The following is a 14,489-nucleotide window of genomic DNA, read 5'->3' on the forward strand; positions in this document are numbered from 1 at the left end:
ATCTATATTAAGTGTATTCATTGAATTAAAACATAATTAAGGAATGAAAAAATATAAAAATATATCTCACCAAATAGTATTAAAAAAAGAGGAAAAACAAATAGAAATTCTGTAGTTGAAAAGTGTAATAACTGAAATGAAAAATTCACTAGAGGGGCTCATGAGCAAATTGAAGAATCAGTGAACTAGAAGATAGGTCAATGGTGATTTTCCAGTTAAGAATGGAGAAAAATGAATGGAGCCTTGGAAATCTGTGAGACACCATTAAGCATGCCACCATAAATAGACTTTCAGAAAATAAGGAAATAAGAGAAAGGGATGGAAAAATATTTAAAGGAAAAGTGGCCAGAAATCTTCCCAAATTGTATGAAAAACATCATTTTACATACCCAAGAAAGAGGCTTAGTGAGCTCAAAGTAGGATAAACTCAAAGATATGGCACCTAAACACATCAGACTATTTAAAACCAAAGGCAGGCAAGAGAAAAGCAACTCAGCACAAAAGCAATCCTCCGTAAGATTAGCAGTTTCTCATCAGAATCTGTGAAAGTTAGAAGGCAGTGAGATACATTCTAAATGCTGAAAGGAAGATTGTCAGGAGAGTTTTGTATCCAGCACAACTGCCCAGGGGGGGAAAAAAAAATGAAGAATTTAAGACATTCTCAGATAAACAAAAACGCAGCAAGTTCTTTTCTTGAAAACCTACCAAGCAAGAAATACTACAGACAGTCCTTCGGGCTGAAAGAAAAGGGTATAAGATAGTAATGTAAATGTATATAGAATAATAAAAAACACTGGGTATAGATAATCATATTGGTATAATAAAAGAGAGTTCAAATATTTATCTGTTCTAACTGATTTAAAAGGCAACTAAGGGGCACCTGGGTGGTTTGGTTGAGTGTCTGACTCTTGATTTCAGCTCAGGTCATGATCTCAGGGTCCTAAGATCAAGCCCTGTGATGGTTTCCACACTAGGCTGGGAATCTGCTTAAGATTTTCTCTCCCTCTCTTTAACAATAATAGCAAAAAAGGCAACTAAGTAAAATAATTATAAAACTGTGTTCATACACTTATACCGTAAAATGATATAATATATATGTCCATATTAGCACAAAGGGCAGGGTCGGAGAGAAGAGCTATATTAGAGCAAAATTTGCACATAAATATTAAAATTAACTTAGTGATAATCTGAACTACATTTTTAAAAATTCACATGCTAATTATAATATACAGAAAACCACTATAAAAATAACTTCTAAAAATAATAAAAAAACAGCAATAACAAACAAAAGAGTTATCCTGGGGGATTTCTGTTTAACACAAAAAAGGCTAAGAGGAATATAGAACCAAAAAAGATGTAAGAGAAACAAATAAGCACAGTTGTAGGTATAAATCCTATCATATAAGTAATTATGTTAAATGTAAGTGGATTACACACTCCCAAGCTGCAGAGATTGGTGGAATGGGTGAAAAAAACAGCCAACTACATACTGTTTATAAGATAAACTTTAGATTCAAAGACACAAATAGATTGTAAGTAAAAAGATGGAAAAAGACATTTCATGCAGACAGTAACCAAGGAGCTGGCATGGCTATATTTAAATTGAACAAAATAGACTGTAAGTAAAAATTGGTGCTAGAAACAAAGCAAACCGTTTTATAATGATAAAAGGGCCAGTTCAGCAGCAAGATAAAACAATTATAAATATACATACACTTGAACTATTTTGAAATATATAATTTATGGAATTGGAGGGAGAAAGAGATAATTAAACAAAAGTAGTTGGAGACTTTAGTACTCTACTGTCAGTAACTGACGGAACAACTGGACAAAAGAGTAGCAAGTGTGTAGAAGATTGCAGAACAGTATCATCCTGATGTAATGGATGCACATATAGTACACTCATGAACAGTATAGTATACCTTCTTTTCAAGCAAACATGGAACATTCTCCAGGATAAACCATATATTAGGTCATATAATAATGTTAATACATTTTCAAGAATTGAAATAATAAAACGTACTTTCTGACTAAATGGAATTAAATTAGAAGTTAACAATAGTTAATTTAGGATGTTAACAAATATTTGGTAATTTCTAAATAACCCTTTGGTCAAAGAAAAAATAGGAAAATTAGAAAATATTTTGAAGTGAATATAAATAAAAGTATCATATTAAAATCTGCTCTAGCAGGGGCACCTGTGTCTCTCATTTGGTGAAGTGTCTGCCTTTGGCTCAGGTCATGATCCCACAGTCCTGGTATCAAGCGCCATGTTGGTCTGTCTGCTTGTTGTGGAGCCTGGTTCTCCCTCTACCTCTCTGTCATTCCACCTAATTGTGTGCACTTGCTGTTTCTGTTAAATAAATAAATATGATCTTTAAACGAAAATTTAAAAAAGAATCTGTGCTAGCAGCTGAAGCAGTGCCTAGAAGAAATGTCAGTTTTGGATGCCTGGCTGGCTCAGTTAGTGGAGCTTGTGACTCTTGAACTTGGGGTTGTAAATTTGAGCCCCATGTTGGATTTAGAGATTACTTAAAAATCTTAAAAAAAAAAAAATAGAAGAGATGTCTGTCTTCAAATGTTTATATTAAAAAACAGAGAGACTTCAATAATCTAAGCTCTCACCATAAAAAAAATCTAAAAAAGAATAATAAAGCCAAAGACAAGCAGAAGGAGGAAATAATAGGGTGGAAATTAATGAAATAGTGAACAGAAAAATGATAGAGAAAACTATCAGTAAAACTAAAGTTGGTTCTTTGAGCAGCACCTTGGTGGCTCAGTCAGTTAAGCATCCAACTCTTTTTTTTTTATTAATTATTTTTATTAACACATAATATATTATTTGCCCCAGAGTTACAGGTCTGTGAATCATCAGACTTACACACTTCACAGCACTCACCATATCACATATCCTCCCCAATGTCCATAACCCAACCACCCCCTCCCTACCCCAACTCCCCCCAGCAACCCTCAGTTTTTTTTTTTTTTTTTTAAAGATTTTATTTATTTATTTATTTGACAGAGAGAGAGATCACAAGTAGGCGGAGAGTCAGGCAGAGAGAGAGAGAAGCAGGCTCCCGCTGAGCAAAGAGCCGGATGCGGGGCTCGATCCCAGGACCCTGAGATCATGACCTGAGCCGAAGGCAGAGGCTTAATCCACTGAGCCACCCAGGCGCCCCAACCCTCAGTTTGTTTTATGAGATTAAGAGTCTCTTATGGTTTGTCTCCCTCCTGATCCTGTCTTGTTAGCATCCAAATCTTGATTTTGGCTCAGGTCATAAGATCAAGTCCCACATGGGCTCCATGCTGAATGTGGAGCCTCCTTAGGATTCTCTCTCCCCTTCTCTCTCTGCCCCTCCTCCCCACTTGCACTTTCTCCTTAAAAAAAAAATAAATAAATAAAAATAAAGAAGTTGGTTCTTTGGAAACAGCAACACAACTGGCACACCTTTAGGAAGACTAAGAAAAAAAGACACAGATCACTAAAATTGAGGGAGGGATGTCTAAGCAGTTTAGTTAATTAAGTGTCCACCTCTTGATTTTGGCTTAGTTCATGATCACAGGGTCTTGGGAACCAGCCCTGCATTGGGCTCTGTGCTTAGCATGGAGTCTGCTTGAGAATCTTTCTCTCCCTCTGCTCCTGCTTAACATGCTCCCTGTCTAAATAAGTAAATAAAATCTTAAAAAAAAAAAAAAAGGGAAGTTACTGCTGACTGACCAGATATTAAAAAAATTACAGTAGAATACTCTGAAGAACTGTATCCATCTTAATGTAGATGAAGTGAACAAATTTTAGAGCATCACATATTACCAGAATTGACTCAGAGGAAGTATAAAACTTGAATAGACCTATGAAAAGGAAAGAAATTGAGTAACATAGTACTCATACAAAGAAAGGCAGAGACCCAGATGGCTTCACTGGTAAATTTTATAAAATGATAAGAAATAATACTAGTGTTCATAAATTCTTCCCTGAGGAATTTTCAAAACCAGAGGCCCAAGATATCACATGGATAGAAACGGACTAGTATTTTTCATAGACTGATATTTTACTGATATTTTTACTGATATATTTTACTGATATTTTAAAATATTAGTATAGATGCAAATTCCTTGTACAAAATATTAGCAAAGCAAATTCAATGGTATATTTAAAAGATTATCACTATGACAGTGTGAGATTTATCCCAGGAGTAACCAGATTTGTTTAATATCCAAAAATCAATCAATGTAACATACCATATTAATAGAAAGTTTAAATCACACAGTCATTCCAATAAACATAAAAAAGGTATTTGTCAAGATTCCATATCCGTTGATGATTAAAACTCTTAACAAGTAGCAGTAAACTTCCTCAACTTGATAGAAGATGTCTCTGAAAAACTACTAGGGAATATCATAGTTACTGATGAAAGACTGAATGCTCTTCCCCTACAAGTAGGAACAAGTCAAGGATGTTCACCTGACTCCTTTGGTTCAGCACAGTACTGGAGATTCTAGCTAGTACTGCCCAGGAAGAAAAGGAACCATAAGATTTGAAAGAAAACATTAAACTGTCTTTATTTGCAGGTGATGCCATCCCCTATATAGGAAATCTTAAGGAATCTTAAAAAAAAAAAATTAGAACTAACAATTAATTGTTCAGGTGGGCCACAGAATAAAATAACAGTATAAAAATTATCTTTCTAAACATGAACAATATATAGCCTAAAAATAAGATTCTGTTCAGAATAACATCAAAAAGAATAAAATATTTAAGGAATACATTTGATAAAGTAAGTGCAAGACTTGTACACTAACATGACAAAAATTTGCTGAGCGAAATTAAATCAGATATAAATAAATGCAGACATTTTTTGTTCATAGGTTGGATGACATAATATTGTAAGAGAATTCTCCTGCAATTGAGTTATAGATTCAACTCAATCTGTGTAAAAATTCCAGCAGGCTTTTTCCCAGGAAATGATAAGCTGATCGAAAATTTATTGGAAATGCAAAGGACAGGAATTGCCAGAATAATCTTACAAAAGAACAAAGTTGGAGGATTTTTTTCTACTGAATTTCAAAATATTAAAGCTACAGTTAGTTATGGGCTCCTGGTTGGCTCAGTCGTTCGAGCATACAAGTCTTGATCTTGGAGTTCTAAGTCAGGTCTCTTGTTGGGTGTAGAAATTAACTTACAAACAAAATCTTAGGGGTGTCTGGGTGGCTCAGTTGGTTATGAATCTGTCTCTTGATTTTGGCTCAGGTCATGAGCTCAAGGTCACATGCCCCATGTCAGGCTCGTTGCTCAGCAGGGAATCTGCTTGAGATTATTTCTCCCTCTCCTTCTGTCTGCTCCCTGTAAATAAATCTTTTAAAAATAAATAAATGAAATCTTTTTTTCTTTTTTAAAGTTACAGTTATATAAGACATTGTGCTGGCAGGAAGTTGACATATATAGATCACTTGATTAGAATTATGAATCCAGTAGTCAGTTCATTTTCAACAAGGGTGCTGAAGCAGTTCAGTAGAGAAAAGGTTTGTTTTCACTTCTTGCTGGGACAACTGGATGCAGCTCCATCCCTTGCAAAAAGATGAACTTTGACCTATGCTTCACACCATACAGAAAGAATAACTTAAAATTGATCATAGACCTAAATGAAAGAACTAAAACAAAACTACAAAAAAATAGAGGAAAAATCTTTAAGACCTTGGAACTGTCAAAGGTTTTTATGAGGTTATAAGAGAAAAAGATAAATTGGACCTTATCAAAATCCCAAATTTCTGTGCTTCAAAATGTACTGTTAAGAAGATAAGAAAGACAAGCAACAGAATGGTTGAAAATACTTGTAAAACTTTTATTTTTTAATTGTATTCAAAATTTTCAAAGAACTGTAAAGGAACTGGAACCGTCATGTCTTACTAATGGGAATGTAAAATGGTACAGTCAGCAGTTTGTCAGTTTCTTAAAAACACAAAGTTACCTCATGATGCAGTAATTAATACGTCTTAGACATCTACCTGAGACCCAAATACATGCCCTCACAAAGACTTAAATGTGATTGTTCATAGGAGTATTAATTTTCATAACCAAAAACTGGAAACAAATGTCCTTCACCTGATGAGTGGGTCGACAAATTGGGAGTATCCATATAATAGATAGTATTTAGCAATAAAAAAGAATGAACTATTGACATGTGTTAAAACATGGATGAACTTCAGAAACTTCATGTAAAGTGTAAGAAGCCATACATAGAAGCCATGTATTGTCTGAAAGGAATGTATTGTAAGAAAAGGTAATAGAAAGTTATATGTAGTGATTGCCTAGGGCAGTGAGTGATAGGTAAATGGATCTTACTAGGATGAGGAAACTGTTCCAAAACTGAGTTATGGCTATGGTTGTACCACTGGGTAAAGTTACTAAAAATCATTGAATTGTATACTTAACAGTGAGTTGGTTTTATTATATGTTAAATGTGTCTCAAGAAAGTATTTTTAAAAAGCAAATGCAGGGAATTATATAGCATTATCTTTAACCAGAAGCCTAAAATGTTTATATTACCTTCTTTTAAAACAAGGTACATCTATACATTTGTAAGGATGTATAGGATAAATGTAAGGATACATTTTAAAATTTTCAGTTACTTTGAATGTTTAATACTCTGGTTTTAGAGCCAGGATCACTGGAAATACCAGTGGAACTCCCTTTCAGATTGAGGTTGGCATATGTGTATATACTTTTTATGCAGCCATATCTCCTAGATTGAAAACAGAAAAGCTACTATATCTTTCTTGTTTTTGAAAATCATAGCACTTAGTTTTCTGCTGTTATAGGTTTGATACTGTCCCTTCAGCTTTTGATGAAAGGCACCAAAACCATTTAAAATGAGCTTTGCTTTCTGTTTCTTCATTTACTACATTTTTCTCTTTTTGCTTTGTTTTACTTTGTTTTAGATCACTGTGTCCACTACTATGATCTTCGTAACACTAAGCAGCCAATCATGGTATTCAAAGGACACCGAAAAGCAGTATCTTATGCAAAGTTTGTGAGTGGTGAGGAAATTGTTTCTGCGTGAGTATTACTCTCCTGAGGTTAAGCTTAATACAGAGCTCTGTCATCATGTACCAGTTTTATAATGTCACTGTGGTTATCTGTGAAGAGCAACACCATGGTATATGTACTTTTTCATAAATAGAAATAATTTAATTTTTAATAATTCTCTAAAATAAATGTATATTTTGGATTGTTTGCTCACTTTTTTATGCTTTTTATGAATAAAATCCTGATGTTGATAGTTTTCAATGCTTCAGCATTTGAACTTCAGTCTGGATTTCAGCCACTGATTCTCCATAAGAGAAAAATAACATAGTTGTTGGAATAGAATGAGAAGTATTTTATCTATTAAAATCAGTGTGTTATTGGGTATTTACCTACATTACAGTATAGTAGTAGTATTTTTGGTTTTAGGTAATATTTGGTTGATTCTATGTTACTTGATTTCCCTGTGGTTTCATGGTAAGTTTTAAATGTGTTTTGGGAAAATAAGTAAATATGGCTTATACTTGACAGATATCCTTTGAGAAGCCTTCTGCACTAGAGAATTATAATGTAGACTTTTAGTTGTCATTTATTTTGTTTGAAGGTTAACAAGATGTCATCTCGATAAATAAACCTCAGTTGCCAAAGTATCGTTGACAGAGTGTTTCTAACAGGCAGTCTCTTCTTTCTGTTAACCCATTTCATAGTTCTTTTTATTTTATTCATTTTTAAAAGACTTTATTTACTTATTTGAAAGAGAGAGCACTAGCAGAGGGAGAGGGTGAAGCAGGCCTCTCGCTGGGCAGGGAGCCTGACACAGGGATCCATCCTGGGACCCTGAGATCGTGACCTGAGCTGAAGACCAATGCTTTAGTGACTAAACTCCGCAGGCACCCCCTCTTTATTTTATATTATCCTAATAAATAACCATTCTTAATTACTCTCTTTTTTGTATCTGTTACTTCTTTTCATGCTTCATGATACATTGCTTTCTTCTTTTCACCTTTTTTCCCCCAACTTAGTTTCTAATCTCTAATCTTAGGAGATTATTAATGCCAATGCTCTGGCATTAATAATCTCCTAAGATTAGAGATGCCAGTGCCTTGGCATTAATACTTGGTATCTCCCACCACATCTACCTCTATTCTGGTTGCTCTAGATAATAAGTTGGTAATTTGAATTGATTTAGCAAGGTAATTTGAACTGAATTACAAACAAGGGAAAAAAAGTGAGAACTGAGTTTTCCAAGGGAAACAAGGGAACTTAGGTAATTAGTTCACAAACTTAAATTAGTGTTAACAGATCAAAATGTTCCTGTCTTTAGGAATAATAATGGGCAGTATACAATTAAAATTTTATTCAGATTCAAATGTGGATGGTAGATTATATGGCAAAAATATTTTTCTTTAACTTCAGATTTATAAATGTTAAATCAGTTTGATTTCCAGTAGTTGAAGTATATGTATACTTAATATTATAAAGTTAGGAAATTTTAATTGACCTTATTAATGTGGATATGTTTTTTGTATTTTTACCGATCTCTTGCCCTTCTTAAGTTTTATAAATCGTGATTTTCTTTTCTTGAATATGTTTGAGGTTTAGAAGTTTTTAGAATAAATTTATCCACAACTTTATTTGGAAATGTTAAAAAGTAATATTAAAATATACATATATTGCCACAACGTGAATTCTTGGCCAATAAAAATATTACACACCTAAAGAAATATTAAATGCAACATTGTTGGGAAAAAAATTAAAACAACATAAATGTCTATTGAAAAAATGATGAGAAGCCATAAAGAAGTATGTAAAGAGCTTGGAGTTTGGCCTTTGTAATTGTTTCAGACAGTTTCAGTCTTGGCTCTGCTATTGACTAGCTGTGGTACCTTGAAAATGTCCTTAACTTTCTCCCATCCAAGTACAAACCAGGCCCGACCCTGCTTAGCTTCCGAGATCAGACGAGATCGGGCGCGTTCGGGGTGGTATGGCCGTAGACTGTCCTTAACTTTCTCATGTTCAGTTGCCTCATCTCTAAACTGGAGGTAATAATAGTTATTATGTTGTGACTCTTTATATGAAGTAATAAATGTAAAGGATTCAGCATGGTACCATATTCTGTGAATGTTACAGTAAGAGAAAAGATGATTTATTGTGTAGTCATAACAAAGATATCAAAATATGTTTATTTTACAGAAAAATTATAAACCAAATTATTGAATAAAGGCTAAGCAATTTGGGCATCTGGGTGGCTCAGTGATTAAGTGGCTGCCTTCTGCTCAGGTCATGATCCCAGAATCCTGGGATCGAGGTCCACATCAGGCTCCTTGCTCAGCGGGAGGCCTGCTTCTCCCTCTCCCACTCCCCCTGCTGTGTTCCCTCTCTCACTGTGTCTGTCTCTGTCAAAAAAATAAATAAAATCTTAAAAAAAGGGGGGGGGGATAAGAAATATACAACCTAATGTGTATGGTATGATTGGAATTTTGTAACAAAAAGAAAAACTAAAACATGGTCTTTTATTCAAGTTCTAAAACTGGCTCAGTATGATGAGATTACCAACAGTCTTTACATTCAATTAATTTTTGACAAATAATTGCATTTGCCTATTATTTCAGTAAATAAATTACTTTATATAGACTATTCCAGTCATTCATTATGTTCCACCTCTGTAGATACAACTAAGCTGTCACAATAGGTTAAATTTAGTATACCAATGCAATTCAGTAGTTGAAAAGTTAATCAAGTCAAGTGAGATAGAGTGTATTCCTGAAATTAAACACAACTCCCAATGGGACTCTTGTTATTTGGTGGTGGTGATGTGATAGTATTGATGAGTAATGTTTACTACTAAGCACTTCCTAGATGCCCAGGGACTATTAGAAACATTTTAAATGAATTAGTTTTCATGTCCTATAGAATTTATCTAATTCAGTAATGTAGGAATCACTCTATTTCACAAATAACTAATGAACAAAATGGAGGCCGAAGAGGCTATATAATTTTCCCAAGGCCAAAAGCAAATTAATGGTATATTGAACATTATAACTCAGAAAATCTGGCTCCATATTCTGCATCCTAAGGCACCAAACTGGATTGCCTCTAATTAGTAGGGATGCATTTCAGACCATGAAATCTTAATTGCATTCTCATTTTTTGTGTTTACCTCAGCTCAACAGATAGCCAGCTAAAGCTGTGGAATGTAGGGAAACCATACTGTCTACGTTCCTTCAAGGGTCACATCAATGAAAAAAACTTTGTAGGCCTTGCTTCCAATGGTGATTATATAGCTTGTGGTAAGTAAAACCATCTTTTCCTGAACTTTTTAACAGGAATTTGTCCCTGAAATTGCATTCAACGAACATATACTATATACCTAGTTAGGAAGTGATCTGTACATCCAGAAAGTAGCATACTGAATTCTTCTGGGATTGTGCTGAAATAAGCATTAGTTCTTCCCTCCTTTAGTGAGCACAAACCCTTACTACGTGAAATAGCACAAGATTGTTAAATATGTTTTATAATTGTTCTCCTTTGTATCATAATTTCTATCGATACTTTGTAAAAGAAAACATTAATTTCTGCTGATGTCCTAATTTCAGAGACAGTATTTGTCTTCCTAAGCTTGATACTCATTTTCCCATACAGAGCATTCCCTTCGTTAAGCAGTTTGTTTAGATTATCCTGATCTGGTATTCTAGGGCTTTTGTTGTTGGTAATTTATACAACTTTACATCAGAAGTAGAAAAATCAATTAGGTAATGTTCAAATGCTTAATACACCTACTGTCTAATATATGAACTTTCATCAGTTCTTTTCAAATGACTTGACCTTTATTTAGTAAAGTTGTAGATATAATGTAAACCCTGCCAAAGCAAATCTCTTATCATTATTTTACTTGATAGGCTACTCAAAAATGTAGTTTTCTTTATAGGCCAGTTATGATTAGAGTGGTGTCTTTATTGGGGAATGGGACATGAATTTTGTAGGTTATTAAAAATCTGCCTTTGTAAGTACTATAATACTCCCCACAGAAATCTTTCTAAGTGTCATGTAAGATTCACACTGTAATAGCAAATTTCTGTCTTCTTTAAACCTCTGCTATAAATGCAATTTTGGCAGTAATTTTAACCTTACAGTTATCAATGTTGTTAAATCATTTATCAGTTATTATTTCTTTAGATTAGTAAAGTACAGCTTTTTTTCTATGATTCTTTTTCTCACATGATTCCCAAGAAATCCTGTGCTCTGGTCTTTCAGATTCAACCATAAAAGTTTTGTCTTTGAGCTTAAACATTAATTAATAATTACCTTATGAATGTGACATCCTAATTCTGAATTCTCCCATTCTAAAAAATTATTTATTTAAACATTTTTTTTCAGGAAGTGAGAACAACTCTCTTTATTTGTACTATAAAGGACTTTCTAAGACTTTGCTAACTTTTAAGTTTGATACGGTCAAAAGTGTTCTGGATAAAGACCGAAAAGAAGATGATACAAATGAATTTGTTAGTGCTGTGTGCTGGAGGGCCCTGCCAGATGGGGTAAGTGTTCATGTCAGTTTTTTCTTCTTGATGTCTCATAGAACACTTTCTGTCTATGTATTCACATCTGGATTTTTTTTAATTTAAAATAAAAATTGATATGTGATACAAATTTTCTTTTTTGCTTAGTATTGCATCATCCAAGTAAATAAGCATTTAAGGTAGTAATTGAAATATCACTAATGGAACAGCATCACAGTGATAAAATGTCTCTCCTTGTGCCCATAGCATATTGTACATACCTCTGTTTTAGCATTATCACATTGTCTATTTATATCTCTTCTATAGGACTGGAAATTTCTAGAGTACATACTGTGTCTTATTTTCCCTAATGATCATTTGCAGTATATACTCAATAAACATTTAGCAGAATCTGGTATTGTCTTAGCAAGAAAAAAATTGGATGTAGGTAAAGGAGAGTGCCCTATATGTACACCTAATTAAATATTATTTCAGGGCAGAATTGCTGTCTATAAATGCACTTATATAAGAATATTTAAAAACATTTAATTTCTTAATAAGAAAGTTGTACTTCTAAACTGCAAAAAAAAGTTTTCTTAAACTTTTCCCTTATTTTAAAGGATAAGCTTTCTCAGCTATATGAAACAGTAGTTCTTTTTATTATCTTGATTTTTATAAACAGTCATTCACTAATGTCATCTTCTTGAAAAAAAATAGCTCTTTAGGTGCTTACTTGGTTGTTTTTATTTTTGGACCAAAAAATTCTTCCTTGATGGGTGCTTTGAGAATTCTGAGTTGCTGATACTATTTAACTTTAATTAGCTATATTTCGTATCTATCTTATTTAAAATTCTATTAATCAACTTCTAGTTTTGGCAGTGGTAGACTAGGTGATTTATACTAACCTTCCCTGTAAATAGAACTAGAAAAGTTGGACCAAGTATATTTATTTTAAAAACAGCAACATAAACCTGTTCAAAGACTTTGGAATGTAAATAAGATAGAAAAGAATTAATGGCATAGGAATGGAAACCTGGCTCTGGGGTATGCTTTTCCTCTGGGAGCCTTTGGCACTCTTGGTAGGATGGCTGAGAACACTTATGGCAGCTTCACAGGGGGACATATATTTGAATTTAGTGCTCACCACTACGTGGGTGAACTTAACTTTGGTTTAGGGCTCCAAAAAGGGCTGTAGTCTAGGGTAAACCAGTAGAAGATAAACTCTTAAAATGATTGCAACTCCAGATCATATCAGTCCTTTAATTAAGTTGAAATGATCCTGTATGGCTAGTTGAACTTAAATCGTCTTTGAAAGAAGATCTAAAAAAGATCATCTGGGAATTTATTTTGTTTTAAATTGCAAATACAGTAACTAAGTCACAGTAAATAACAGATAGACATAGGAAAAGGCAAAATGTTGTGAAAAAATTTAGCCTAAACAGTGGCCAACAGGAACGAAATCACAGCATCCCTGGATATCAGAATTATCAAATGTAGCTTAAAAATAACTGTGCTGACAAGATAAAAGATGAGATAGAAAATTTCAACTGGGAAGTAAAAAATTATAATTCCCCAAATTAAGAACTCAGTGGATGGATTGTATGGAGGAAAAGAGAGTCAATGAACTTTCAGTATGTTAGAAGAAAATATACAGAAGGAAGCATGGAGAGAAAAATAGGATGAAAAAAATACAGAAAAGAAATGAAGGATGAAGTAAGAAAGTTTAATATATTCAATAGAAGACCTTAAAAGGAGAGAAAAAAATAATACAACTGAAGCAAATATTAGAAGAATTATCTTTGAGAACTTTACAAAATTGATGAAAGACATCAAGGCAGAGATTCATTAAGCCCTTGTACCCCAAAGAGTAAATTTAGAATGTGAGTAGAGATTTAATATTATATTTGGACCATGAAGAGACTTAAGTATGCCTGAAACTCTGACCTTGGATCTGCTTTCTCATGGAAGTACTTCATGAAAATGTGCTGAGTTAGGGACAAACATGGAATGTTATTGCTAGCAGCTAGTTATCTCTTAAATTTACTATGAAACTCCATCTATACTATTGCACGTGGACTTAGAGAAATGTGAGTTGGCATATCAGCTTTACATCTATCCAAAGTGAGCAATATAAGACTGACAGGAAACCAAGGCATATCTCTGTATCTAGAACCCCATGTACCCTATCTGTCCTTAGCAACTATGCATACTCTTTGTGTGGGTTCAGGAGAGATGCAAGAGGATATGCATGTGTATAGTTGCTTGCCCTTCTGATGAGTTTGAAGATATTGTGCATGCTGAATTTCCTATCCTGTATACCTCTGTAAAGCTAACTAACCTACTGGAAGACTAAAGCTAATTGTGTCTGGTCCTGTGACCCCTGCTGGTGGTAGGACAGCCACACCTTGATACACCATAATCAAACTATAGAAAATAAAATGCAAAGGGAGTTTTTTTTCCCGTGTATTTATTCGTCAGAAAGAGAGAGAGAACACAAACAGGGATAGCAGCAGGCAGAAGGAGAAGCAAACTCCATGCTGAGCAAGGAGCCTGATGTGGGACTTGATCCCAGGACCCAGGATTATGACCTGAGTCAAAGGCAGACGCTTGACTGACTGAGCCACCCAGGCGTCCCACAAAGGGAATTTATTAAAAGAAGACAGAGAAAAAGTCACTGTCCAGAAGACCATCAATTAGATTGATAGCCAATTTTTTCATGAAGCAATAGAAACCAGAGGTGGTGGAACCAGATCTTTACTGTGTAAAGGGAAATACCTGCTGGTCTATATGAAAATAGAAATGTCTCAAGACAAAAGCAAAATGAAGACATTTTTAGATAAATAATAACGAAGAATTTGCCACTAGTAGACCTATAGTAAAGAAAACCTGAAAAGATTTTTTTTTTTAAAGATTTTATTTATTTATTTGACAGAGAGAAATCACAAGTAGATGGAGAGGCAGGCAGAGCA

The 14,489-nt window shown here is 33.9% G+C and overlaps 1 protein-coding gene across 2 annotated transcripts in view; it reads left to right on the forward strand.

The window, feature by feature from the left end:
* Window positions 1–14,489, forward strand: part of COP1 (COP1 E3 ubiquitin ligase) — a 246,533-nt gene that overhangs the window by 181,206 nt on the left and 50,838 nt on the right. For both annotated transcript variants that reach the window (XM_059412849.1, XM_059412850.1), the window contains exons 16-18: window positions 6,937–7,054; window positions 10,187–10,311; window positions 11,399–11,559. In XM_059412849.1, coding sequence (XP_059268832.1) covers window positions 6,937–7,054; window positions 10,187–10,311; window positions 11,399–11,559 — 404 coding nt within the window. The remainder of the gene's footprint in view (window positions 1–6,936; window positions 7,055–10,186; window positions 10,312–11,398; window positions 11,560–14,489) is intronic.

The sequence above is a fragment of the Mustela nigripes genome, chromosome 10, assembly GCF_022355385.1.
Source record: "Mustela nigripes isolate SB6536 chromosome 10, MUSNIG.SB6536, whole genome shotgun sequence".
In the NCBI taxonomy this organism is placed as follows: domain Eukaryota; kingdom Metazoa; phylum Chordata; class Mammalia; order Carnivora; family Mustelidae; genus Mustela; species Mustela nigripes.